At 44.4% G+C, this 27,183-nt stretch overlaps 1 protein-coding gene across 1 annotated transcript in view; it reads right to left on the bottom strand.

Moving 5' to 3' along the window:
* DNAH9 (dynein axonemal heavy chain 9) overlaps positions 1-27,183 on the bottom strand; it is a 330,059-nt gene that overhangs the window by 73,176 nt on the left and 229,700 nt on the right. Inside the window, exons 50-57 of the mRNA XM_038536892.1 lie at positions 26,628-27,053; positions 20,180-20,299; positions 17,397-17,585; positions 14,401-14,636; positions 10,781-10,903; positions 9,621-9,825; positions 6,121-6,285; positions 1,797-1,937 (exon numbers count right to left, since the gene is read on the bottom strand). Coding sequence (XP_038392820.1) covers positions 1,797-1,937; positions 6,121-6,285; positions 9,621-9,825; positions 10,781-10,903; positions 14,401-14,636; positions 17,397-17,585; positions 20,180-20,299; positions 26,628-27,053 — 1,605 coding nt within the window. The remainder of the gene's footprint in view (positions 1-1,796; positions 1,938-6,120; positions 6,286-9,620; positions 9,826-10,780; positions 10,904-14,400; positions 14,637-17,396; positions 17,586-20,179; positions 20,300-26,627; positions 27,054-27,183) is intronic.

Genomic DNA, 27,183 nt, shown 5'->3' with positions numbered 1-27,183 from the left:
GTTCAAGACTGGCTCTTGAAGAGTTTTTGCTTGAGTAAAAGCAAAGAGACACATTGGAACATATTTGCACTCAAGACAATTTAGAAGACTGGGATGTGCAGCTCCTGCCGCATTGGGCCATCTGTGGTTTCCCTACTATGAGAACGCCTCTCCTTTCTCTGCCTAGAACAGCAGCTGTAAAATCCAACCTCAGACAAAAGCAAAGACCATGGAGACTCCTGTGGTTGGCTTTTCTTCAAATCACGCAAGGCTTCGAAGTGCACTCTTGTTTTGGCGCCTCTGAAGAGTGGCTCAGCGGTTTAGCGCTGCCTTCAGCCCAGGGTGTGATCCTGGAGACCTGGGATCGAGTCACAGGTCAGATTCCCTGCATGGAGCCTGCTTCTCCCTCTGCCTGTGTCTCTGCCTCTCTTGCTCTGTGTGTCTCTCATGAATAAGTAAATAAAATCTTAAAAAAAAATAGATCTGTTCTCAGTGATCAAGCTGGTTGGCAATTCTTAGTAACAGTATGGGGGCCCAAAATGCAACCCCCCCCAAATAGCACTTCCAGTGATGAAACCAGCCTCTACTGGGATGCTTTTGCTGCAAAATTTACGTTTCAAAACACATATTTGCATGGGTTTCATTTTATTTCTTTTCAACTACTCTCAGTACTAGGGAGCGATCTTGCAGTTATTAGGCTTATCATGCTAACTTTCATATTGTTTAAAAATGTTTCATAATTCTTTCATCTGTTGAGAGAGGGAGAAAGAGAATCTTAAGCAGTTTCCACGCCCAGCTTGGAGCCCAATGCTGGGCTTGATCTCACGACCCTGAGATCGTGACCTGAGCCAAAATCAAGGTCAGACACTTAACTCACTAAGCCACCCAGGCACCTCCCAAACCATAAGATATTATAAACACTTTTTATGTAATCTGCGGAGACTCAGTTGAGGGAAGAGGACCCAGAAATGGTAAAATGGCATCTGCAATTGAATGGGCCCCAGGTCCTAGAGACCTTCTGATTTCTCACCTGCTCACCCCCATCTCCACACCTTGGCAAACCCCACATGGCAGTTTACCTTCACAGAATGAAGTGTGTGCTCTGAGTGTGTGTGTGTGTGTGTGTGTGTGTGTGTGTGTCCATCCTCTGTTAAGTCAAAGAGGTTGTTTAGAAATGCTCCCCTACCCCTAATGCCTCTTAGGGGCATTAGGTAAACTGTGGTCTTTTTGGGAACACCCTAGGGGAGAAAGATATACTTTTGACAATTCACTTAAAATTTACAGGGCTTTATTTTTTCATGAGTAAGTTAAGTTTAGTCAGCATTTACAATTTGCTAACGTCTTTGGTTCAGAAATATTTCAGCAAGCATAAAGCAGTAGCTTTGAGGATATTAGGATAATAAGAAAAGTCATTTAAGGTTGGACTGCTATTATTGCCTGCCATGGTCTTTATCCGGTATGAATGACATGCACATTTGATCATCCCTCTATCATATGTTAAGGTCTTTGGCAGCAGGGGTCACTTCTGATATTTCTTGGTCCCCTTCCTTGCATTCAGTAAGCTCACACCCACCATGTCATCTGTGCTGAGTGTGTGAGGCTGTGGCATCTCCCGTTCTAGCCAAAGTGACCCATGAGTCCTGAACGACCCAATTAAAGAGATGAGGACTGTAATGTGGGTCTGAAGGCACTGTAGCTACTCTCCTGGATTTGATCTGAAAGACCTGCCACAGCTAATGAAGCACACAGATAAGCTTTCACAGAGAGTTGTTGGCTCTATTACTATGATTATGCAAAGAACTGCAGGTGTAAGTCACCTTGAGAGAAAACTGGTACATGGGGTGGATCTTGCTGAGGTCATTCATGATGAAGTAGAGCAGAGAGGCACGGGCAGCTGCTGGCCGGTAGTGCTCTCGGGCCTCATTGATTTTCACTTCTGTTACCTTGGCCTCCTGGACCTGTTAGGGAAGGAAATAGTGGTCCATTGTTCTAACCAATCCATTGGCCTGGCCTCTCTGTGTCAATACGCAGGTGTCTGTGTGGAGGGCAGGGTGGGTCTGGGTAGGGGTAGCCGCTAGAAAGTTAGGAAGCTGGATGTTATTTTTTTAATCTAATTTTTTTCAGAGAGAGAGAGAAAGAGATAGATGATAGATAGATGATAGATAGATAGATAGATAGCAAGCTTGTGCATGTGTGTGGAGCTGGTGGGGAGGGGCAGAGGGAGAGGGAGAATCTCAAGCAGGCTCCACATCCAGCGAGGAGCCCAAATCTCACGACCCTAAGATCATGACTTAAGCCCAAATCAAGAGTTGGGCACTTAACCGAGAGAGGCACCCAGGTGCCCCATGCTGTGGTATTTTCTTAATAGCACTTGAGTGAGAAAGGAGGTGACATATTCCATCTTTGATGAGGGTGAGAGTGCCAGCTCTTCCAGTTGGGAAGTGTGGGCCATGTACACCTCTGAGCTCCATTTCAAATGAGAAAGATTTCATGGAAAAAATATGTAAATTGAAAATAAATAAACATATACATGTGTATGTAGGTGTGTGTGTGCGTACATATATATCAATCTGTTAGAAATAAAACAGAATTCCAGGCATGAAAATCCAGTGAAGACAGCATAATGGAATGTTCTATTTTAATTTTTATGAAAGAATTAATATGTAAATTCACAAAGAGGATCTTTCATTTTTTGAAAAAAATTTAATTCCAGTGTAGTAACATTCAGGGGCATATTAGTTTCAGTTGCACAGTATAGTGATTCCACAACTCTATATATCACCCAGGGCTCATCATGAAAAGTGTACTCTTAATCTTCATCACCCATTTCACTCATCCCCCTCCCCTACCTACACTCTGCTGACTATAAGTTTATTCTCTAAAGTTTAGAGTCTATTTTTTGGTTTCTTTCTTTCTTTCTTTGCTCATTTGCTTTGTTTCTTAAATTTCACGTATGAGTGAGATCATATGGCATTTGTCTTTCTCTGACGGGTTCACTTAGCATGAAAGTCTCTAGATCCATCCATGTTGCAAAAGGATCCTTTTCAATGGAATAGTTTGTTTTCAGAAAGTTTCTTATTACAGGGAAAAATGAGAAAAGAGACCTTAGTGTCAGAGAGGGATTCTGAAAGAACATGCCACTAAATACAAACCTTAATATGACCTGCCTTATACTTCAGAAGAATGAAACTAATTATTATTTGTGAGAATCTCAGAGGAAGAAAACCCAATGATTCCTTTTGAAGATGAGCTTATGATAAACAATTACAAATCTCAGAAGGAAGTGTTACCAAAGGGGACAATCAGAAACCTGAACCCCAGAAGGATTAGCATCCCAAGAGCTGAAGATCACTGAACAATCTATAACTCACTCTTAACTATTTCTGTTTAAAAGCAGTAGAGATGAAAGAAAGCATAAAATCAGGCCATTATAAACAGGAAGAGGTATTACTTGAAGAAAACACACACAACTAACTAGGACTTCTAAAAATAAGAATTCAGTTATTTAAGTGAAAAAACCAGTGCACGGGTTAAATAATGGACTAGTGTTAGAGAATATGCAAGCTAGAAGACAGATCTGAGAAAATTGGAATAAAAGCAGCTCAGAAGAAAAAAAAAAGCAGCTCAGAGAGAGAAAAAAAGATGAAAAATATATAAGAGGTTGTGAGAGATGGCAAACAGAATGAGAAGATTCAAAATACATCTAACAGAGATAAGTAGAGAATAGAGAAAGGCAACAGTTGGAACTCTAATTTTTTTTTAATTAAAAAAATTTTTTATTGAGTTCAATTTGCCAACATTTAGCATAAGCACCCAGTGCTCATCCCACTAAGTGCCCCCTCAGTGCCCGCCACCCAGTCACCCCCACCCCCCACCCTCCTCCCCTTCCACCACCCCTTGTTCGTTTTCCAGAGTTAGGAGTCTTCCATGTTCTGTCTCCTTCTCTGATATTTCCTACCCATTTCTTCTCCCTTCCCCTCTATTCCCTTTCACTATTATTTATATTCCCCAAATGACTGAGACCATATAATGTTTGTCCTCCGATTGACTTATTTCACTCAGCATAATACCCCCCAGTTCATCTACGTTGAAGCAAATGGTGGGTATTTGTCGTTTCTAATGGCTGAGGAATATTCCATTGTATACATAAACCACATCTTCTTTATCCATTCATCTTTCGATGGACACCGAGGCTCCTTCCACAGTTTGGCTATTGTGGACATTGCTGCTAGAAACATCGGGGTGCAGGTGTCCTGGCGTTTCATTGCATCTGTATCTTTGGGGTAAATCCCCAAAAGTGCAATTGCTGGGTCGTAGGGCAGATCTATTTTTAACTCTTTGAGGAACCTCCACACTGTTTTCCAGAGTGGCTGCACCAGTTCACATTCCCACCAACAGTGCAGGAGGGTTCCCTTTTCTCCGCATCCTCTCCAACATTTGTGGTTTCCTGCCTTGTTAATTTTCCCCATTCTCACTGGTGTAAGGCCTGGTTAGTACTTGGATGGGAACTCTAATATTTGAGAATTTCCCAAAATTGATGAAAGACCAGAGCTCTTCAAAGAAGCAATCAACATCAAAGAGAATTTACTATCAACAGGCCCTTGAAGAAATAATTATTTGCTTCAATTAGAAGATTGAATCCAAAAGGAAGAAATAAGGTCTGAAAATTTCTTAAATATATGGTTAATCTAAATAACAAAGGCCATAAACAATGGCCACCTTGGAAATAGTAGGTGGAACTTAAATATTATAAAACAGTAACAGAAGATGGAAAAGGATGATCAAAGTAAGTCTAAAGTCCTTATATTTGTTTTGGAAGAGGTGAGATATATCACTTTATAGACTTTGTTAACCAATGTATATATCATTACATCATATATAAAATGAAATATAGTTTATATGTTTATATATGTAACATTTTTATATTTATATATAAATGAATATATTCATGTATAAATGAAACAAGATTTACCAATAAAATAAGAAAAAGTAAATAACTTTAAAATCAGCAAAGGATAAAGAGGAGAATAAAGAAAAAGCAAGAAAGGAGAAAAAATACACATGGTTGATAGAAAACACAAATTAAGATGATAGAAAGAAAGTCACTCTATCAATCATGTTAATAAATGTAAATCGGTTAAATCCAGGAGTTGAAGACAGAGTCTCAGAAGGGGATGGACTGAACAAACATACAATTACTCAGAACGGTGTTATCATAGATCCATTCATTCAGGCTCACCTGGGTTCTTTTTTTTTTTTTTTTTTTAAATTTTTTTTTATTTATTTATGATAGTCACAGAGAGAGAGAGAGAGAGAGGCAGAGACACAGGCAGAGGGAGAAGCAGGCTCCATGCACCGGGAGCCCGACGTGGGATTCGATCCCGGGTCTCCAGGATCGCGCCCTGGGCCAAAGGCAGGCGCCAAACCCCTGCGCCACCCAGGGATCCCTCACCTGGGTTCTTAATGCCATCCATTCACTGTTTCCTGAGCCACCTTTCATTCCTATTTCAGCAATTGTAAACTTTCACCCCCCTCCCAGCTGCCTACCTCACCATCACTCATTTTATTCTCCGTGGATAAACGTGACCCATGCTTTCACCATTTAGACAGAGACCAGCAGGAAGAAATCTCCATTTCTGCTTCTCCTCTGATTCCTTTACGTTTCTGTCTTCCTAGATCTGTTGCTTACATGGATCCACAGAATGTGGATCTCATTTCTAGACTCAAGTTTGCCCCCAACCCCTATCATACTGAAACTAGCTCTCCATCTTTTTTTTTTTTTTTAAGATTTTATTTGAGAGAGAGAGAGAGAGAGTGAGAGAGAGCGCAATCAGGGGGAGTGGCAGAGAGAGAGGGAGAAGCAGACTCCCGCTGAGCAGGGAGCCTACTGTAGGACTCAATTCCAGGGCCCTGGGGTCATGATCTGAGCTGAAGGCAGATGCCTCACCCACTGAACCACCCAGGGTGTGATCTAGTTGACTCAGGAATCCCACCCCACTTGACTTTCTACAAGGAATTTGGGAACATGGTAAAGCTAACTAGGAATTCTGACTTTTTTTTTTTTTTTTTTTCAAAAACTTGGGACTCAGAGACCAGGACGAGGGCCTTGCATCCCAACCTCAGCTGCCAGGGCAGTTTTACCTTCTTCTCAACTTCAGCGGCAGTCTGCTTGGTGGTCTCCAGGTTTTCCACTAAGACCGTGTCCCCCAGGAAGTTCCCTGATGCTGACGAGAGGCGAGACAGCAGGTTGTCTTCTAATGTTTTCAGGGTGATTTTGAACCCATTCTGCTGCTTCGTGAGATCTGACTGCAAACATCAAGTAAGGGGGAGTCAGGTGTAGAAGCCCAGAGCATCCTGAATAAATGCATGCTATGGGGTCAAGGTCCTACTTTGGAGGGATGAAGCAGGAAGCAGGATAGCGGGAGACCAGACAAGCAGGTGAGTTGAATCCCAAATGCACCATTTATTAGCCGTGTGACTCGGGGCCAAGTTGCCTTCTTTTTTTTTTTTTTTTTAAATTTATTTTTTATTGGTGTTCAATTTACTAACATACAGAATAACCCCCAGTGCCCGTCACCCATTCATTCCCACCCCCCGCCCTCCTCCCCTTCTACCACCCCTAGTTCGTTTCCCAGAGTTAGCAGTCTTTACGTTCTGTCTCCCTTTCTGATATTTCCCACACATTTCTTCTCCCTTCCCTTATATTCCCTTTCACTATTATTTATATTCCCCAAATGAATGAGAACATATAATGTTTGTCCTTCTCCGACTGGCTTACTTCACTCAGCATAATACCCTCCAGTTCCATCCATGTTGAAGCAAATGGTGGGTATTTGTCATTTCTAATAGCTGAGTAATATTCCATTGTATACATGAACCACATCTTCTTTATCCATTCATCTTTTGTTGGACACCGAGGCTCCTTCCACAGTTTGGCTATCGTGGCCACTGCTGCTAGAAACATCGGGGTGCAGGTGTCCCAGCATTGCATTTGTATCTTTGGGGTAAATCCCCAACAGTGCAATTGCTGGGTCGTAGGGCAGGTATATTTTTAACTGTTTGAGGAACCTCCACACTGTTTTCCAGAGTGGCTGCACCAGTTCACATTCCCACCAACAGTGTATGAGGGTTCCCTTTTCTCCGCATCCTCTCCAACATTTGTTGTTTCCTGCCTTGTTAATTTTCCCCATTCTCACTGGTGTGAGGTGGGATCTCATTGTGGTTTTGATTTGTATTTCCCTGATGGCAAGTGATGCAGAGCATTTTCTCATATGCATGTTGGCCATGTCTATGAGGAAGCTCTGTGAGATTTCTGTTCATGTCTTTTGCCCATTTCATGATTGGATTGTTTGTTTCTTTGGTGTTGAGTTTAATAAGTTCTTTCCCTCTTCGCCGATGACATGATACTCTACATAGAAAACCCAAAAGTCTCCACCCCAAGATTGCTAGAACTCATACAGCAATTCAGTAGCGTGGCAGGATATAAAATCAATGCCCAGAAGTCAGTGGCATTTCTATACACTAACAATGAGACTGAAGAAAGAGAAATTAAGGAGTCAATCCCATTTACAATTGCACCCAAAAGCATAAGATACCTAGGAATAAACCTAACCAAAGTTGTAAAGGATCTATACCCTCAAAACTATAGAACACTTCTGAAAGAAATTGAGGAAGACACAAAGAGATGGAAAAATACTCCATGCTCATGGATTGGCAGAATTAATATTGTGAAAATGTCAATGTTACCCAGGGCAATATACACGTTTAATGCAATCCCTATCAAAATACCATGGACTTTCTTCAGAGAGTTAGAACAAATTATTTTAAGATTTGTGTGGAATCAGAAAAGACCCGGAATAGCCAGGGGAATTTTAAAAAAGAAAACCATATCTGGGGGCATCACAATGCCAGATTTCAGGTTGTACTACAAAGCTGTGGTCATCAAGACAGTGTGGTACTGGCACAAAAACAGACACATAGATCAGTGGAACAGAATAGAGAATCCAGAAGTGGACCCTGAACTTTATGGGCAACTAATATTCGATAAAGGAGGAAAGACTATCCATTGGAAGAAAGACAGTCTCTTCAATAAATGGTGCTGGGAAAATTGGACATCCACATGCAGAAGAATGAAACTAGACCACTCTCTTTCACCATACACAAAGATAAACTCAAAATGGATGAAAGATCTAAATGTGAGACAAGATTCCATCAAAATCCTAGAGAAGAACACAGGCAACACCCTTTTTGAACTCGGCCATAGTAACTTCTTGCAAGATACATCCACGAAGGCAAAAGAAACAAAAGCAAAAATGAACTATTGGGACTTCATCAAGATAAGAAGCTTTTGCACAGCAAAGGATACAGTCAACAAAACTCAAAGACAACCTACAGAATGGGAGAAGATATTTGCAAATGACGTATCAGATAAAGGGCTAGTTTCCAAGTTGCCTTCTTAACACATCAGTGACCTGGGCTGGGTTAACCCCAATCCCTTCTCATAGAGGTGTCGTGCTACACTTAGCACAATGATAGTACACAGCGTGTTCACTAGATGGACACTATTTGTGTGCCTGGTCAGAGGGTAGAGTCAAGTTTTCCTTTTCTGGAGGGTCCCCTCTATTACCACTTTACTGCCCCCAAATGAATGGCTCTCCTGTAGATGATCTTTTCTTGGGAAAAAAAATCAACACAAAGTTTAGAAGTTTAGACAAGCTCATTGCAGGAGCCTCCTCAAGGTCAGAGTGGGGTTCTGGTGTCCAAGCTGACCTTCTCTCATCTTCTCTTCCTGGTGATTCCATATCCAAAAGCACGGGACACTAGTGGGAGGAAAATGTAACGTCAGGCAGCTGTGATTTCTTTGCCATTGTACTGCCTGGGATGATTGGTTTTGATCCCTGGAAAGAACACTCTTCCTGTTGGGAGCTCCAGCCATAGCCACTCTGGTCATCCTCTGTTTCTTAAAAACACCTATCACCTCAATCTTGCTTTTTGTCCAGGATTCACTGTTCCTTCTGCTGGGAATGCTCTGTGTCCAGAGGCTTTCAAGTCATTTAAGGAGGACCTCAAATGTCACCTCCACACAAACTTTTTCTTACTTCCCTGGTTTAAATTAGCCCCCTGGCTCCTGACTATCATGTTGCTTTATTTCCTTGAAAAGTCTTGTCACAATGTCAAATGACACCATTTTTGTTGGTTTACACTTATTTTTCATGATCTTTCATTAGACTGCAAGCTCCACAGGGGTGGGAACATGGCCCACCAGTCCATGGTGTTTTGCTATAGCAGCCAGAGTTGACTAAGACACTATCCTTGCATGGCTGTTACTTCTGGACTCCCTGTGTGGGCCCAAGCATGTACAGAGCCCTGGGCTCTCACCTCTGCTCTTGGTGACAAGGGTTTCTGTTCTCCCATCGGCCTTGTGCCTCTCTGTTCTTCATCTTGCTCTATTCTCTGTTTACCAACTTGACACTTGGGCAGCTAAATGATATTGGCCAACCCCTGCCACTCCCCCAAAGTCTAGCAAAGACCATGCTGTTCAGCTCCAGGAAAAGCCACCTGCATACCTCTCCCAGAACGGGGAGCGAGATCTAGTGGCAGAACATTTTCTGCCTTCCTTCCTTGATGGGTACCCCACGTACCTTCAGCTGCTCCAGGTCTGGCCTCTCCATGCTGACCACAGCTGCCAGCAGCTGGTCCTCCAGGCCATCCCGGGTCACCGTGAAGTTGATCAGGGTAGCCTGAGCCTGCATTTCGGGCTGGTAGTGAGGATTGGCCAGTTTGGTGTGAAGGATAAGCCGGAACTTGGGATTGTATTCACACTCTTTGTCTCCGATTTTAATGAATCTGGAACATGAAGGGTCATGTGAATGAAGTTGGGGTACCTTCCTGTGAGATATGGTCGGAGATAGAATTCTAGATTTTTTTTCTTGCAAGATCATAGCAAACAATATTGCCATATGCATATTCCTCCCAAGCATGTCCAGATTGAGCCCTAGGATCCCCGTTTGCCCTAATATGGGGAACAGGGATGGTGGATGTAGAGATTACTGGAGAGCCATTCACATTGTAGTCCAAGCAGGTTAGTATGCTATGAAACATTCCCAGCAGATGGCAGTAAAGTGTTTGCAGAAGAGGCCACCATCCGTTTGCACAAAGGTGCTGTACCACTAGCAAGAAGAGGGTGCATTTCTTTTTGGATCCAGGCTGAAGTGTGTGAAAATGGTTAATTCAGGAAATGAGTGCATGCTAAGGACACGGAAAGGCAATTGATGGCCTGGGCAGTGGGTGAAGCCCTGGGGTGAGGCAACCGTCCATGATAATACCCTCTGTCTCTCCCTCTCTCTCTTCTATGTGCCTGTTGCCTCTCTCTTTCCTCTCTCATCCCCTTCCTTCTGCCAGACACTGTCTGATCACCGGCCCCCAAAGCAATAGGAGCTCATCAAATGGACAGAGAACTCAGTTCTTGGAACCCAGAGGTCTAGCTTGGGTATAATGCTCATGCCTACAAGTTGGTGTGCATTTTGACCACTTCCTTTCTAAAATTCCTCCAAAATAGTGCACCATACCCATGCAGGAGGGAGTCACGGAGGACGTGACTGATGGGAGCAAAGTTATTCCGGGAAAATTTCTCTAGGAGTCAAGGGCAGCTAAATAGTCCCCATGTGGAAAAGAGAAGGGGGTTTGTGCTGCAGGGCGCCCCACAGCAGGAGTTGAGGGGGGATGTCTTGGGAAGAGTGGATCTGCTCACGGTCCTATGAGCCAGTTCCTCTGGAAGGTCAGCGAGGTGGCTGGGTCTTACCGTCCTTTCTTGATGACTTCTCTCCCGAGTAGGGGTCCCAGAACAGGATCAATGGACTCTTCCAGGTTTTCAATCAGCACCACATCTCCAGCTTCCAGGGCACGCTCTATGGTTTGGAGGTAGCTGGGGAGAGAGTTGGGCAGTATGAGCCTTTAGCAAGGTACGGATCCACAGGAATGTAACGGGATCCCCAGGAAGTGTAATGGGATCCACAGGGAGTGTAACGGGATCCCCAGGAGGTACAACAGGATCCCCAGGAAGTGTGACAGGTCCACAGGAAGTAAAATAGGTCCATAGGAAGTGTAATGGGATCCACAGAAAGTAAAACAGGATAACTGTGGCCTCTGTGGCCAATGTGGAGGTGCAGCTACCTGGGATGACTTCAGGGGTCTTGTTTGTCTCTATTTAAGATGAGATTTATGTGATCTTACACAGTTTCAGAAATAAGGAAAAATGACAAAATACAAAAAAGGATACAAGAATGAATGTGACCCTTCCATTGGTCATTTTGGTGTTTAATGGGTATGCTTGGATAGATGATATTTTCAAGTTGATTTTATTACATATGATTTATTTATAATTTAATTTGTATTTGTATTCATATTTATTTATTATTTGGAGGTTCCTACAGCACATTTGTTTTATGATTTGGTTCTTTTTTTTTTATGATAGTCACACACAGAGAGAGAGAGAGAGAGAGAGAGAGAGGCAGAGACACAGGCAGAGGGAGGAGCAGGCTCCATGCACCGGGAGCCCGATGTGGGATTCGATCCCAGGTCTCCAGGATCGCGCCCTGGGCCAAAGACAGGCGCTAAACCGCTGCGCCACCCAGGGATCCCTGATTTGGTTCTTATATGTAAAATGTGTGGGAAAAATTTGCCAGGTCATCAAATATTCTTCTATAACAATTTTCTGTGACTGGATGTTAGGCTGTACTGATAGATCTTAATTTATTTAACAACTAATAATCAAACCCAGGTTGTTGAGAATTTTTCAATGTACCTAGAGTTTAATACATATGTTAAAAGGTTGACTTTCTCTAAACAGACTGGTAAGTTTGATATGACTCCAATTCAAATTATATATAACAGACTACAGAAATGGACCATAAATCTTAAAGTTTCTAAAATAATAAGGATGGAAAAAGAAGTAAAAGCTCCTGAAAAATAAGAGGAGGGACTCATGTTAGCTGATACTACAGTATTTTATATACTTTGAACAATACAGATATATAGGAAGAATCTGAAAAGACATCATCTACCAAAAGGTTAGGAGAGTTCTTTTCTGAATGATAAATTATAGGAGTTTAAATTTCTTTTATTTTGTAACACCCCCCCTTTTTTTTTACTGTAATACATTACTTTTTTTTTTTTGATGCACTACTTTTGTAATGAGAGATACCACAATAAATGTTGCTAAATATAAAGCTAGGTGATTAGAGGCTGGTGTAGTATTATATAAATGGAAAAGAAAAAAGACTGCTTAATGAAATAATGTAGAGTAAACTGTCATCTCTAATTAATTGAGGAAAGGACAGAGAATTTAATAAATGGTCTTAGAACAATGGCTAACCACTTGGAAGTGAAAATTAGGTCTGTATGTTCTGCAGTACCCTAAAATATATTTCAGGTGATTGGATTTCAATGTAAAAGAAAAAAAAAACCTACAGAAAAACCTAAAAAATCTAGGTGGATATTTATATGATTTCTGGAGAGAGAAAGACTTTTCTAAGCATTATCTATAGAAGAAATGGGTGACATATCTAGCTAAAAAAATCTCTCAAACGAAAAAACCCCCAAAACCATCATGTGTGAAACCCCACAAATAAAATCAAAAGGTAAATGACACACTTGAGCAAATTTCCATTGATATGATGGAGACCATACTTAACAATCTTAACACATATTGTGTGTAACGTTTACATTCAGATAATGGACAACAAATGTAGAAAATCATCCAAGAGAGAAGTGGATGGACAGAAACAAAGAATTAATTGAACACATACTTATTGTGGCCTTACTATGTATCAGGCACTGTTTTTGGTGCTAGGGATAGAGGATGAACAAAGAGGAAAATACACTCATATCCAAGATGCAGTTGTTGGCCAATTAGAAAGAATTTTTTTTGGAGAGAGAGTGACAATATGAGTGGGGGGGTGGGAGTGGCAGAGGGAGAAAGAGAGAATCTTGAACAGGTTCCATGCCCAGCACAGAGCCTGATGTAGGGCTCGATCTCACGACCCTGAGATCACGACCTGAGCTGAAATCAAGAGTCAGTTAACTGACTGAGTCAAGTGGGGGCCCCTAGAAAGGAATGTTTTGATCAAAGTGTGGGGAGAAGGCCAGGATGAGATTATTCTGACCATGACACAGATAAAAATATACCATGGCGGGCCCTGGGATTCATTTCTCCTCTTATCCTCTCTAGAAGAAAGGATCCATTCTGGTAGTTTAGATTCACTTTAACTATTTTGGTAGCACCGCGTGTTTGATTTAAACAATGCTTGCTGATCTGGACCTCTGGGCAGCTACGTTTGGGATGCGTCACCAGAGCAGCAAGCCTCACCTTGGCGGCTGTAATGCTGGAGCAGAGAAACCTTGCGTTTCTGAGGACCACCTGGTTCAAACACTGCCTCCATCAGTTTTTTAAAAAAACTTTAATAAGTGCATAAAATCTCAAAAATATGGCACACTCTTGCAGATATTAGTTTGCTTCTGCAAACCTTAATTTCCCTGGATGTGAAATGGTACCAGTAACACTAACCTCATCAGTTGTGCGGGTTCAGGAAGGCATTTGGGACGAGGCCCCCAACACCAGGACTGGCACATATCAACCACCTCACCAATGATCTCTCTCTCCCCCCCACCATCCTATGCTCATGGAGCCTGGTGGCACAGAACAAGAATTAAGAACTGAAAATCCGAAGCTAAGTTCTAGCACAGTTAATGAGGCTAAGAGGTGGGAGATGCGGGGGCCTGGGGCTGTGAAGTGCGGTGGGTGCTGGATAGACAGTCTCAGTATCATTCATGTCCCTTTGGGTAGTAACTCCCCCACCGCGTACGTGGGAGGCCACATGGCAGGTGCAGGGGCTCCCGTGGGTTCGCAGCATAACTGCAGTGTCCAATCCTTCCCCAGGAGAGACAGTGTTTGGGTTTGTCCGATGGGGCTGTGGCCCAGAGGCAGGAATAATGGGTAGAGAAATGGACTCTAGGATGGGCTAAGACAGGCACTTTTTGGAGGGAGACTTTGCAAAACACAGAATTTTACCCCCCAGTGGAATGTGATGCCCGGGGAGGAAGCGTCCAAGGAGAGATGGGAAGGGGGATGCCAGATGGTGGAGGCAGGACTCCTGATGGGTCCGGGAGGCACATGCGCGCACACACACACACACACACACACACACACACAATTTCTCAAGACGAAGAAGAGCAGAGACTCCATACCCACGCATCTTTCACTGAGATTTTTCCTAAAATGGGAAGAGAATCAGGAGAAACCTCATGGAGGGAACAAGAGGGTAGAAACAACCCACTGGGGCTGAAGATCTGCTCAGGACTATTTTTTTTTGTTTCCCTCTGCACAACGGACAAAAGTGAGAAGTGATGTGCTCAGCCACCTACCCTTTCTGACCGATCTGGGTGACCCGGAGGTTTTCGCCGTATTTGGTCTTGATCCACCTGCTGCCTTGGAGCTGCGGGTCAACCATGAGCGGCCAGCGCTCGCAGTTGAGGAGGATGGTGGCATTCTCCGTGGACATGCGGTCTGCGGGGAGGCCCTCGTTGTGCCAGGTCGCCACGTCGGCATCGTCCGTCAGCATCCTCAGGGGATCCAGGGTGGGGGTGACTGGGATGGGGACCTGATGAGCCAGAAACATGGCACGTGCTCAGGGCAGAAGCCAGCTTTCTCAGCCAGGGGTGGAACACCCAGCAGCTCCCGAAGACACAGCACACCTCCTTCAAAAGCAAGATCAAAATCCCCCTGGAAGGTGCTTTTCTGGCTGTCTGATTATTTCTGGAAGCAGGTTTTATTTCTTAAAGTCCCGAGAGTCTTTTTCTCTCTTGATGGATGAACAACAGCAGAGCTCCAGCCTCTGTGACCCTTTGTTCCTTCGTATATTCACCTAAGTCGAGTTTCTAGCGTGGATTATACGTGTATTCCCAACAGCCTCCTCTCTGCCCTTGCTCATGTTAACAGGGTCACTTTGCTCCCGCGCTCTGATGCTCCTGCAGGCTTCCCGGAGGAGGCCCCGGGCCTGCTGGGCTTGCCCCTGCCTGCCCCAGCCCCAGCCTGCACCACCCTTTCTGTTCTGTACCACACACTGGCGGAGGCCCGGCCTGCCAAGAACTGGAGATGCTCACCTCCCTCCCAGCCCAGAACGCCCCTCGCTTCCAGGGTGGCCCGCAGGACCTCTCCCTGCAGGCTCGTCCGCTGGTGCCCTCTGGGAAGCCTGCCATGATAGCATCTCCAGGCCTGAGGATGCCTCTCTCCTGGTTCCCCTCCTGGCCCCTGTATGTGCCCCTGACCCCATCTTTTTCTGTTAACCTGTCACAGCTCATTCAATTCTTCTACAGCTACTATTTTTTTTTTTTTTTTACTGGGGACACTTTTTTTTTAAAATTGGGGTAAAATTTGCATAACTTAAATGAACCATTTGAGAACACACGGTTCAAGGGCATTAAGTACCTCACAATGTGGGGCAACCATCAGCTCTCTCTGGCTCTAAAACATCTTCTTCACCCCAAAAGGAACCCCGTACCCTTTACTGATCACTCCTTGTCTCCCTCTACCCCTAGCTCCCAGGAACTTCTAATCTACTTTCTATGCATTTCCCTATTCTGAAAACTTCACATAAATGGAGTCGTTTGACATGTGGCCTTTGGTGTCTGGCTGCTTTCATTTCGTGTAATGTTTCCAAGGTTCACACACATGTAACCCCTGAACTTCTCCATCCCTCTCTCCTTTGTGGTTTGTCTACCTCATTACATCAGGAAAGCCTGTCCATTCCATCCCCTTTCCTTTCATCTCACTCACTAAGAGTGACGGACGGCAAGCCCTACACCATCAAACAAACCTTGAGGGGCACCTGGGTGGCTCCATGGTTGAGTGTCTGACTTCGGCTCAGGGCGTGATCCTTGGGTCCTGGGATTGAGTCCCTCATGGGGCTCCCCACAGGGAGCCTGCTTCTCCCTCTACCTGTGTCTCTGCCTCTCTCTCTGTGTCTCTCATGAATAAATAAATAAAATCTTTTTTTTTTTTTTAAACCTTCAAAAGGAAGATCTGGAAGTTCTTACCCTGGGATCAGGAATGTATTTCAAGTTCATTTTAGGCGCTAAAAACCTTCTCATGAGAAGGAATCCATAGGTCTTACCAGAGTGCCAAAGGGGTCACGGCACAAAAGTGCTTATGAACCCCAAACAAAGCCAGAAAAATCTCCCTCAGGCTGCCACTGAGCTCCTCACCTTCATTCATGCAGCCAATGGCTGTCCTTGTAATAATTTCCTTTCCTACTGTGTTCAAGATAAACAACAGCTTTATTTTTATTTCCTAGTGCCATAATAGCATGTACGTATGTATTTACACAATAGCTTTTATTTTTATTTATTTATTGTCAAGATTTTATTTATTTATTCATCAGAGACAAAAGCTATTAGTCCTCTCTGATAGCTTTTGTATCACTATTCAACAAATCATCAAGTGCCTCAGATTTTGTGTGCTGATCTGTGGAACCAAGCACCAGCAGAGAATATGGGTTTTATGTTCTGAGGATCTACCTACAAACACATTCTAGAATACAACTCTTCCTGCATGTGGTGAACTCTTGGGGTGACTCTTAACAGCAGCCACTTTTCACGCATCTAACCCCCTCCACTGGCCTGTGACCTTCCTGTGGGCAGCCTGGTCCTAGACTCTTTTGTCCTCCTGTCTGGTGGAAAGGGAGGGCATGCGGAACCCTCAGTGAAGATTCGTCAATCGAGGACTACTAGTGATGGGAAAGTGGACAATGCGAAGGATTATTCTGGCTCTGGGCAACTACCCTGAACCCTTTTCAGCCAGGGACCAGCAGGGCCCCTACTTATTAATCTCAGGAGAGATGGAGGGGTTGGGAGCAAAACTCACCTACTTATACTAGGAGGACAAGCTGAGTACACTTGAGAGAAGTAGACAGAGCTGTTTGCATAAGGGGGTCTGTGAGCCACGGGCACAGAGTGTGTAGCTCCGGGGCCCCGTGACAAGGTCCAGCATCTGAGAAATGAGCCTTGGCCCCACTGCAGCTCTGAAGTTTGACTCAAGAGCAAGGAGACTGAGGAAACACACAGAGTGCCTCTCGGGTTTTATGGTTTCAGGACAGCTGGGAGGGCAGTGGACCAGGGGTGCCCATGGGAGCCCAGTTAAGGTGGCCCAGAAGACAGTGAATGGAAATGTGGTAGAGTAGCATGGAAGGACATGGTGCATATGTCACACTCCTAGATCCCAGAGATCCCTAGGGACACTCGGGTGGGAGGGAGTATGCAAGAAGGAAGAAGGAACTAGAAGGCCTGGATGGTTATTGACATGTGAGCTCACTGCTAGCCACACGCTGGGAGAGGGGAGTCAAGAGAAATTCAGCTGCACATACTTCCAGCTGGCTCAGGTAGGGTCTCCAGGTCCTGTCCATGAGGCTCTGCCGGTATCGCTTTGTAAAGAAGCCCAGGTATGAGACGAAAGCTGTGGTAAGTAAGATGTCTCCACATAATTTGCTCTCCTGTTGTCTGAAGTTCTGCACAGCTTCTGCCCACCTCACGTTTTCAGAGGCAAGTCCTCCCACCTACGATTTCAGAGACCAGAGAAGAGAGAAGGCTTATCATTCCACAGGCTATACAGAGACCCTTGGATTCAGTCATAGAGAATGCATGGTGTACGCTTGACACCAGAAGGCTGGAAACATCGTTTATGTGGCCCTTTGATCAACGGGGACTTGTACTGGCTGCACACACACTCGGTCAACAAGCCTCTGCTCTGTGCTATGCGTCATATGGGCCGTGGATGGATGACAGGTTTTGAGTGCAGGCTTCCAGGCTCTGCCCTTTATGGGTATAGAGGCAAATACTACCCACCTCGGAGGGCTGTGGAGAAAATTAAATAGGATCGTGTATGTTAATCACTTAGCACAGTGCCTGGGCTGCAGAACTTCCGAGAAAATTATGCGCCTCCCCCTTCTCCTCACCAAATGCTGGGGATAGGAAAATAAATAAAATCACTTCCATGTGCTATAAATAATTCACAATGAGTGGGCAGACAGACAGGGCAATTAAGACACAGAGTTAGAGGGACTGAAACACTGGTGTGCACAAAGTACCAAGATGGCGGAACCCATCCTGACCCTGCCCACACCACTATGGTGTGGCACATCTTTTTGTGGGGACTCTCCTCTCCGGGGAGGAGAGGCCTCCTTTCCAGAGAGGACTGTTAGGTAATGAGCTGAGTCTGTGTTAGGACTGACCCTTCTTTCTTCCTTGAAAGATGATATCATAGAATGTCTCAGCTGGAAGAGACCTTGAGGTTGGCCAACTGAACCATTCCCATGCCCGTTTTTAGATTACACAGAAAAACCCAAGAGAGTTGAAGTATCTCACCGGAACCTTCAGGCCAGTGGAAACAGGGTTGGCTTCAGAGCCTGTAGACCCTGCCTGCTTTCCAAGAGGACCAATTCAGAAAATGCTTCGGCCAGGCAAAGAACGCTATGCTAAGTTCTGGAAACCACACAGAAAACTGCATGGAAGACAGACCAGCTAGGAGGCCTGGACATCTTGCACGTTTGCAGAGGAGCTGTCTCTAAATCACATTATTCGGTCCAAATGACCATTTCCAGGCTATGCAACAGTAAGTCCAACAACTGTAGAGACTCCTGTGGTAGAGACCTTTCCTCTCAAAAGCATGGCTCAGTTCAATCATTGTCGTGATTCCTTTCCTCTTAAACTAGAAAATCTGGCTCCATTTTAGAAACAAGTGGTGGCTGGAATCAAAGTACAAAGGTATTGAATCTACCTCCCTTCACTGGAGACAAAGGTGCTGGAAAGGCTTTCTATTGAAGAGAAATCATACCCAGTGGACACTGCTTTGCAGGATCTTAGATAATTTAGGACAAGAAATATAAGCCACGGGAGATTAAAAAAGGCTATGATTTCTTTGACATTCCTTTCATCAAGAGTTAGTGCCTGGGGGTGCCTAGGTGGCTCAGTGGGTTGGACGTCCCATTCTTGGTTTCAGCTCAGGTCATGATGTCATGGTCTTGGGATCGAGCCCCACATTGGGCTCTGTGCTCAGCACAGAGTCTTCCTGGGATTCTCTCCCTCCCCCTCAGCCTCTCCTCCCATGCTCTCACTCTCTCTAAAATAAATAAAATCTTAAAAAAAAAAAAAAAAGAGTTGCTTCCTATATTCCCCCCTCCCTTATCCTGTGACCACTTTGGCCAACAGAACACAGAGCAAGGGATGTTGTGTTGGCTTTTGGTCCCAGGCCTTAAGAGACTGGGCTCTTCTACTTACTGTCTCTTGGAACACTTGCTCTTGGAGCCCAGAGTCCCTGTGTTAGATGTCTGCATACATTGCTGGAGAGGCCTCTCTACATGGAGAGAGCTCTGCCCTTCTGGAGGCTCCTGCCAAGGTGCATGTGACAAACCAGCCAGCTCTTGGCTGAAGAATGCTGAGTGGCCCCTGTAGGCACCATCCAGAGCAGAGGCTGTCAGGTGACACCCACATTCTTGACCCGCAAACTTGTAAGGGGCAACAGAATGGTTTTTGTGTTTAAATCATAAGTTTCTGGGTAGTGTGATAGCAGACATCCACAAGACAAACACCCTCACATTTATTTTCTTAGGGAGGCCAGAGCCTGTGTGTATATGTTTGTGTGTGCACATGTGAGTATACGCACACGCATGTGGGCAAGGTCAGCTTACAAATGCTCAGAGTCCAGAGGTGTCATTCTTTACTGTCTCTGTTCCTGACCCTGGTCACACTATTATTATTAAACATCACACAGTAAAGAGCTGCAGAGCTTGCCTATCAAGTGGCTCATTTTGTCCTGTAGGGTTTCCTCTGGTTGATGTGTGTATATGCACATAAACATGTCACGTCTCACCCAGCTGTCTGATAGATCAAGGGCTCCCATCCTCCCAAACCTCTTTGTAGAAAAACTCTCTTGACCAGACCAGGGCATGCATTCACACTTCTCAGGATTCAGTCCCTACATCCCAGCACATTTTAATATCCACCCCCACCTCCGCCCGCCTCCTAGCACATTTTAATATTTTCCCCCAAGTCAAAGCAGCGCTAAGCTGTGCTCATCTATTTTGCACCTCACTGGCACTTGACAAGCTCAGCTAATATAATTAAGGCTCAGGCTGCAGAGTCTCACACTCACCAGACGATTTGCAAGGGAGATGGTGCCTGCGGTCACTTCAGCTTCTTGCTGACATTTGAGTTTGTCGGCTGTTGCTTTCTCAAACTTGGCTGTGAGTTTGGCCAGGTTTTCATTAAGGTGCTGTTTATGAAGGAACACAAGGTCTATCAGTAACTCCAGCCCCCTGGAGAAGGGGGCACTGGAGAAGGCAGGGCAGAGAAGGAAAGGCTGGCAAATTAGGAGTGATCTCAGGCAGAGCCCTGGTGGAAGCCCAGGCTGGTCCTGACCCAAGGGAGGTGAGCTGAGCTTTCCTACCTATGTCCTTGGTGCAGGGACAAGAGGGATGATGGACATGGATGGGGGTGCATAAATCCTCTCTCTCCTTATACTGGGGAAGAAGGGGCTGCAGGAACATGCCCCAAAAATGGCAGTGCTGCTATTAGAAGCAAAAGTGTACAGAAGCCTAGGGTGGCCTGAGAATGGTCAGAAGGATGCCAGGGTCCTGGGAGGGATGCAAAGTATGTCTACTGCAGCAGGTCTGTGGTTTGGGTTGGGCTGTGTGCAGTCTAAGACGGGCTGTGTGCAGTCTAAGACATCCCTTTGCTTTCAGATCCTAGGAGTACAGGTAACTATTGCTTAACCTCATCTGTTCTGTCCAATTACCCTAAAGTAGAGGGACATTTTGTAAGAAGACATGGTTTCAATGTTTTCTAAATTCATCAAGAGTTTAGAATTGAGGTATGTAGCTTGTGTTGCCTCCAGAATATATATTTTATACATCAAGACATAGGGATGCAGGGTAGATACCTCTGAATGTGTCTCTTGTCTATGCAATAACTGGAATTCAGGCTGCTTTGTTGGCCATTGCCATGTCCCAAGAGAAACAAATCAAGGGCCAAGTTCATATAGCCAAGCAGTTTGAAAAGCAGGTGGTGAGCCATCCAATTGATGATGGCAGACTGGCCACACTCATTTACCTCCTCTCTTTCCTGAGACTTTTCTAAAATAATTATGAAACAAGTGAAAACATCATAAATCCTTAACACTGAGCAACTGTTGAGGGTCATTGAAGAGTAAGAGATTCCAATCTATGTATGGCAGACTGGACTCATAGAGGAGTGGAAACTGCCAGAGTAGGGAACAGGAAGCTACAATACAGAGCGGGCCTCTGTTCACCAAAGAGGACATGCACTGGGGTTTTGGAAACATCAGGTGTGATGGAGGGGGATGATGAAAGTAAGGTTTGTTGGAAGCTGGCAGATCCTCTTCCCCCATCTCTACCCACGTGCCCAGTGTCCAAAGTCATCAGGCGTCCATGTCACCAGCAAGAGATTCAATAGTGGCAGAGAGAAAACACCACATTCTGGCAATAATGATGCATTCAACATAACTGACCCCAAAAACAAATTCTGCCAGTTAGTCAGCTCTGCTCCTGCCTGGGAAGCTATAACCAACTTTTGAGCACTGCTCTTATAAACATGAAAGGACAAGAAGCCATTTGATGAAGCCTAGATAAGGTAAATAAGGGGGGAGGAAAAAAACACCTTAGAAAAGATTACTTTAGTCAAAAGAGGGCAATAAAGCATAAAATCCTTCATGAGTAGGTTCTTAGGAAGATTGAAGATATTTCATTCATAAAACAAGAAGAGAATGCTAGCAAAAGGAGCAGAGAGCAAAAAAAAAAAAAAAAAAAAAAAAAAAAAAAAACCCTGTTGCAGAAATTATTATTCTTGTTAATGTAAAAAAATAATAAATTCAACAGAAGGGTTAAAAGATGACTTTGAGGAAATCTAGAAAGTATAAGAAGACATAGTTAGTGACTGAGGAAACAGGACTTATCAGAAAGTCCAATATCCAACGAATGTGCATTCTAGAAAATAAGATCAAAAAGGAAACAGAGGAAGACTACCAAAGAAATAACATATAATAATTTTCCAGAGTCAAGGAAAAGAAGTCTCCACATGCTGAACACAATGAATCTTAAAAATGGCAGCTAAGCACATCAGTACAAAGTTTCAGACACCAAGAATAAAGAAAAAGGAGCACCTGTGTGGCTCTGTTGGTTAAGTGTCAACTCTTGATATTGGCTCAGATCATGATCTCAGGGTCATGTGATCGACCCACATGTCAGGTTCTGTGCTGGGTATGGAGACTGCTTGGGATTCTTTCTCCCTCTGCCCCTTCCTCCACTCATGCTATCTCAAGGGGGAAAAAAAGGAATAAAGAAAAAAAATGGAAAGACTTCCAGAAAGGTAGAAACACAGTGCATTGACAAAGAAATGGGACCCTGACTGCTTATGAGACTACTCACTTAAGAAAAGGGTAAGGCATTCAGTGTCCTAAGGGGGAAAAATTAGCATCAGAATCCAGTACTCAGCAAAATTGTCAGGTCAGTTTAAAAATCAAATAAAGGCATTTCCAGACCAAAATCATTCAGAAAATTTACCTCTTACTTAACATTTCTGAGAAAGTTACTTAAGAGTGAGCTCCAGCAAGCTAGAGAAGAAATCAAGGAAGGAGAAAGCAAGTGATCCAGAAGTCACTGGAACCAACCTGAGACAGCAGTGAACATGTTCGCTCTCCAACACTGATTGGAGCTCTGATTCCCCTCCAAGAGAGGAAAGTCTTGGAGGCAAAAATGGAAGTGGCAGGATACTGAATTGCATGGAGAGTTTAAGAGTAATTGAGGCTAAGCAAAAGGAATTAATGGCAGAGAAAAAAAAAAAAAAAAACGAAAGGCAAGTAGAAATCCCAGGGGGAGGGGGAAAGATTGCATTGAAAAAGGAAATGAATTAAAAGTAGAATTGTTTTAAATAAGAAGCAGAATCAGACCTATACAAACAGAGAATAAACTGATGGTTGCCAGAGGGGAGGAGGGAGTGGGCAAAATGGGTGAAGGGGAGTGGGAGGTCCAGGCTTCCAGTTATGGAATAAATGTCAGGGATGAAAGGCACAGCATAGGGAATATACAGTCAGTGATATTGTAATAGCGCTATGTGGTGACAGGTGGTAGCTACACTTGTGAGCATAGCAGAACATATAAGCTTGTCACATCACTGTGCTGCCCACCTGGAACTCATAGAACACTGTGTGTCAACTACCCCAAAATAAAAAAGAATTGTTTTCCTAATCACCTTTTTTGGATCATTCAATTGTTACGTATAAAAATAGTGATTTTTATGTGTTTATTGTATATCCTTCACGTTTTCAGAATTTGTTTATTAGCTCAAAGAGCATTTTGTGGATTGTTACCTAATAAATAATAAAGAGCAATTTTCATAAAAAAAAGGAAATTGTACTATTTAGGTCTCCTAAGAACAATACAGGCAGGTTCATAGAATGCAAATGGAATTGACTGATTTTTCACCCTTCCCCATCAGCCAGTGAACAGATCATGGGACACTTAATTTTGGTCACAGGACAGAATGAAGATGTTTTGAGTCTTGGTGATTCTAAAGCAAATGTAACAATCAGTATTGATAACTGAAGTTGGACTGTGGGAGGTTGGAGAAAGCTGAAGAAACAGGTAATAATCTTATCTTGAAAACAGGAAGTTCCAGGGAAGCTGCCTATGTGCTGGAGCAAGAAATACAAGTTACATTAACCTGAAGTAGTTGTTATGATGATATCGAGAAGACATGCATATGAACCTCTTAGAGCCCCATCCAGCAGAAAGTCAATCTTCCTGCATAAGGTACATCAAGAAACAGGGATGTCAACATAGTATGGATGACATTCAGATGAGCAGGGGCTGCGGGGAGATGATGTGAGCTGGTCGGATGAGTCTGGCATTGGAAAAAGAAAACTGGCGTTGGTCGGGACCTATGACAAAACTGGATGGATAGGAAGGTGCTACTCAACTCTAGGGTCAGTTCATGATGTTTGGGAATCTTCTGATTTCTTTAAGACTGGCCAGAAATCAGATTTTTATGAAAATCTCCTGTTGATTTAAATACTGGCAGTTAATGAAATCATTTACAAAGACCATGTGTGTGCCAAATGAAACTCATTGAAGGCACTAGTATAAAGGCTCTGAGTAGCATGACCAGTCCTTTGAAACAGACACAAGCATGCAAAGGGTCAGAGACTGTTGTTTCTCATTAGATACCTTTCTCTGATACTTTACTTATGTGTCAGTATATGCTCCATGAAAATGCCTTGCTTGTTTTTATTACTATTATTTTTATAAATCATAACATTAATATATGCTCATGATAGAAAAAAAGAAGACACCTATAAGCACACCCATCCAAAATATACCACCCACATATAACAGCCACTACCACTACTCATGTTTCATGTATTTTATAATCTGTTTGGAAATACGCTTTTTTTTTTAACTTTATCTTGAATATAATATTCTTTCCTTGGAAGTATCCTAAAATCCTAAAAATAAGGCTTGAGGACTGGAGAAGGCCGGCGACGGCCTCCATGTCACAGAGGGAAGAATTTCCTCGCCTGGGTTGGCTTCCATGTTAGGGTTGGGTGTCAGCCCGTCTTCTCTGTCCTCAGTGGCGGAGTGTCCGAAACTCTCGGGATGCCGACGGGCATGTGGGTAAGCAAAGCATGAAGAGGAAGTTGTTCGAAGCAAGAATACATTTTTTCAAAAAACATTTTGGCAGAAAATAAGTGTCTTCCTAAGGTAGCCAAGTATTTGAAAGATATGCTTGTTGCTTTCACAGGTTGAGTGGGCCCATCATGTGAATGTTGGCTACTGAATAGGTATCAACATTTTGAAAACATTCCCTTTGCACCAAATGTTCCCTTAGTTAAAATAACTTGAGTAAAAAAAAAAAAAAGTCCTTGAAAATGCAGTTCTTAAAATGTTTTTTCTGGGAGAAACTGCAGAATACGAAAATTATCGGGAGGCTTTTTCCCTTAAAAATTAGTCATGGGGATGTGATGGTGCTCCTTGAAGAGGGCCAGTGCTACAGTGATTATCACCTGTTCTAGACTGACCCTCGGACATCTGGATTTATAAAGCAAGCATGCTGAGAGATTAGCTGCTTCACCAAAGTATCTTTTCTTTGGAGAGACATGGGTTGCAAGGTTCTTTGAACCAGCCACAGAATTCAATCTAGCAATCCATAAACCCATGTTGTGTGAAGCGTGCGGCATATCTGCAATTTTACTTCTAATTTGTAAAACCCTTTCTACCATCATGACTAATTTGCAGCAAGAATCTTATTTGCCTGGGATGCATGAGTGGGAAGGAAAGATCCAAGGAATGGTTTGGGATTGAACTTGATGACAGGAGTGCCTGGTCCCCAGGGCTTGTGCACACATGTGAGAGCATGTGTAGAGGGAAGAAGGGGACAGGGGTAGAGGTAGCGCAGCAGTGGTCATCGTGGCCATGGCAGTGGCCCCAGCGCCACGTGGGCTACGGGCCAGGATCTGCAAGTATGCCCTCCTTTTGTCCTCGCTGTGTTCTCATTAAGCGAGATGTTACTGTGTCCATTTTGCTTCGGGAAACTGAAGCTTGGGCATTTTATTTATTTATTTTTTTTAAAAAAAAGATTTTATTTATTCATGAGAGACACAGAGAGAGAGGCAGAGACACAGGCAGAGGGATAAGCAGGCTCCTGGTGGGGAGCCCGATGCAGGACTCGATCCCAGGTCTCCAGGATTATGCCCTGGGCTGAAGGCAGTGCTAAACCGCTGAGCCATCCGGGCTGCCCAGCTTGGGCATTTTAAAGACCTTTGTAAAGGTCACACGTCCATAAATGGTACAAGCTTGGATTCCATTTTCAACCACTCTGCTATCTCATGGGGTCCCGATTTCTAATCTTGCTTTGGTAGCACCTATTTTAAGGGCAAAGGTGAAGTTCAAGGGGACTCTCTCCTAAACAGGTGTAGGTCCACAAACACCCCATTCCTCAGCCCAGAGAGAGGCAGAGCTGATCAAACCATCACTGGGAGGTTAATAAAAGCTAATGACCCTCCTTGTTTTAGATTTATGGTCAAGGGACCACCCCCCAAACCATAATGTACTATTGCTTCTAAAAGCTTTCACAGAACAGTATAGAGAATATAAACCCAAAGGTCTGGTGGATTTATCTCGTATGGACTATACAGTATTCGAGGAAGAGGAAATGGTACCTCTCTTGAAAAATCAGGAGCTTTGGCATCCCACTTTGGTTTTCCTGCCTCTCTTTAAAAACCAGGATGCTGGGGCACCTGGGTGGCTCAGTGGTTGAGCATCTGCCTTTGGTTCAGGTCGTGACCCTGGGGTCCTGGGATCAAGTCCCGCATCGGGCTCCCCACAGGGAGCCTGCTTCTCTTCCTCTGCCTTTGTCTCTGCCTCTCTCTGTGTCTCTCATGAATAAATAAATAAAATCTTTAAAAAAATAAAATAAAAAACCATAAAACCTGGGCTGCTAAGGCGCTGGGAAATGGGGGAGTGTGTGGTTTGCACAGAGGCCACCTGGCAGGGCAGGGGTCGTGGTCAGGGCCCTCCAGCCTCACTTACAGCAATCTTGGCTTTTACGGCTGCCAGCTTCTCCTGGGCGGCAGTGAGGTCCGAGGTGGCCCTGCTCAGCGCCTGGCGCTTGGGTTCCACGTCACAGAACACTTCGTAGAAGCGCACGATGTTTACCACCCAGGAGCAGAGGCCCGCGGCCGCGTAGGACTTGGTGGCCACCAGCTCGGGGTTGAAGTCCGGGTCCTGCAGGTACGGCCGGATGGCCTTGAGGCAGCTCTCGTGAATGTGCTCCTTGTCAAAGTTGATGAGGGAGTCCAGGAAACCGTCCACCTTGGCCATGGTGACCTTCGCGGCCTTCCAGCTGCGGTCCTTGGGCACCCTGCCCCCGGGGGCTGTGAGGGTCATCACCGCGGCCGTGACGTTGCTGACAGCTGGAGGGGGGGCCCCGAACGACTTCAGCTCGGTCAGGTTGGTCTGAGGACAGAGGAGGAGGCTGTCAGGAAAAACACGAATGCGCCACGAAAGCACGTGGGTTCTAGAATGACCATTCTGAAAAGGCTGCCTTGAGGCCCATTAAGCCCTCTGAATTTTAAATGTCATGACT

This window comes from Canis lupus, chromosome 5 (assembly GCF_011100685.1).
Source record: "Canis lupus familiaris isolate Mischka breed German Shepherd chromosome 5, alternate assembly UU_Cfam_GSD_1.0, whole genome shotgun sequence".
NCBI lineage: Eukaryota > Metazoa > Chordata > Mammalia > Carnivora > Canidae > Canis > Canis lupus.
This window is presented reverse-complemented; position numbering and strand designations above follow the sequence as displayed.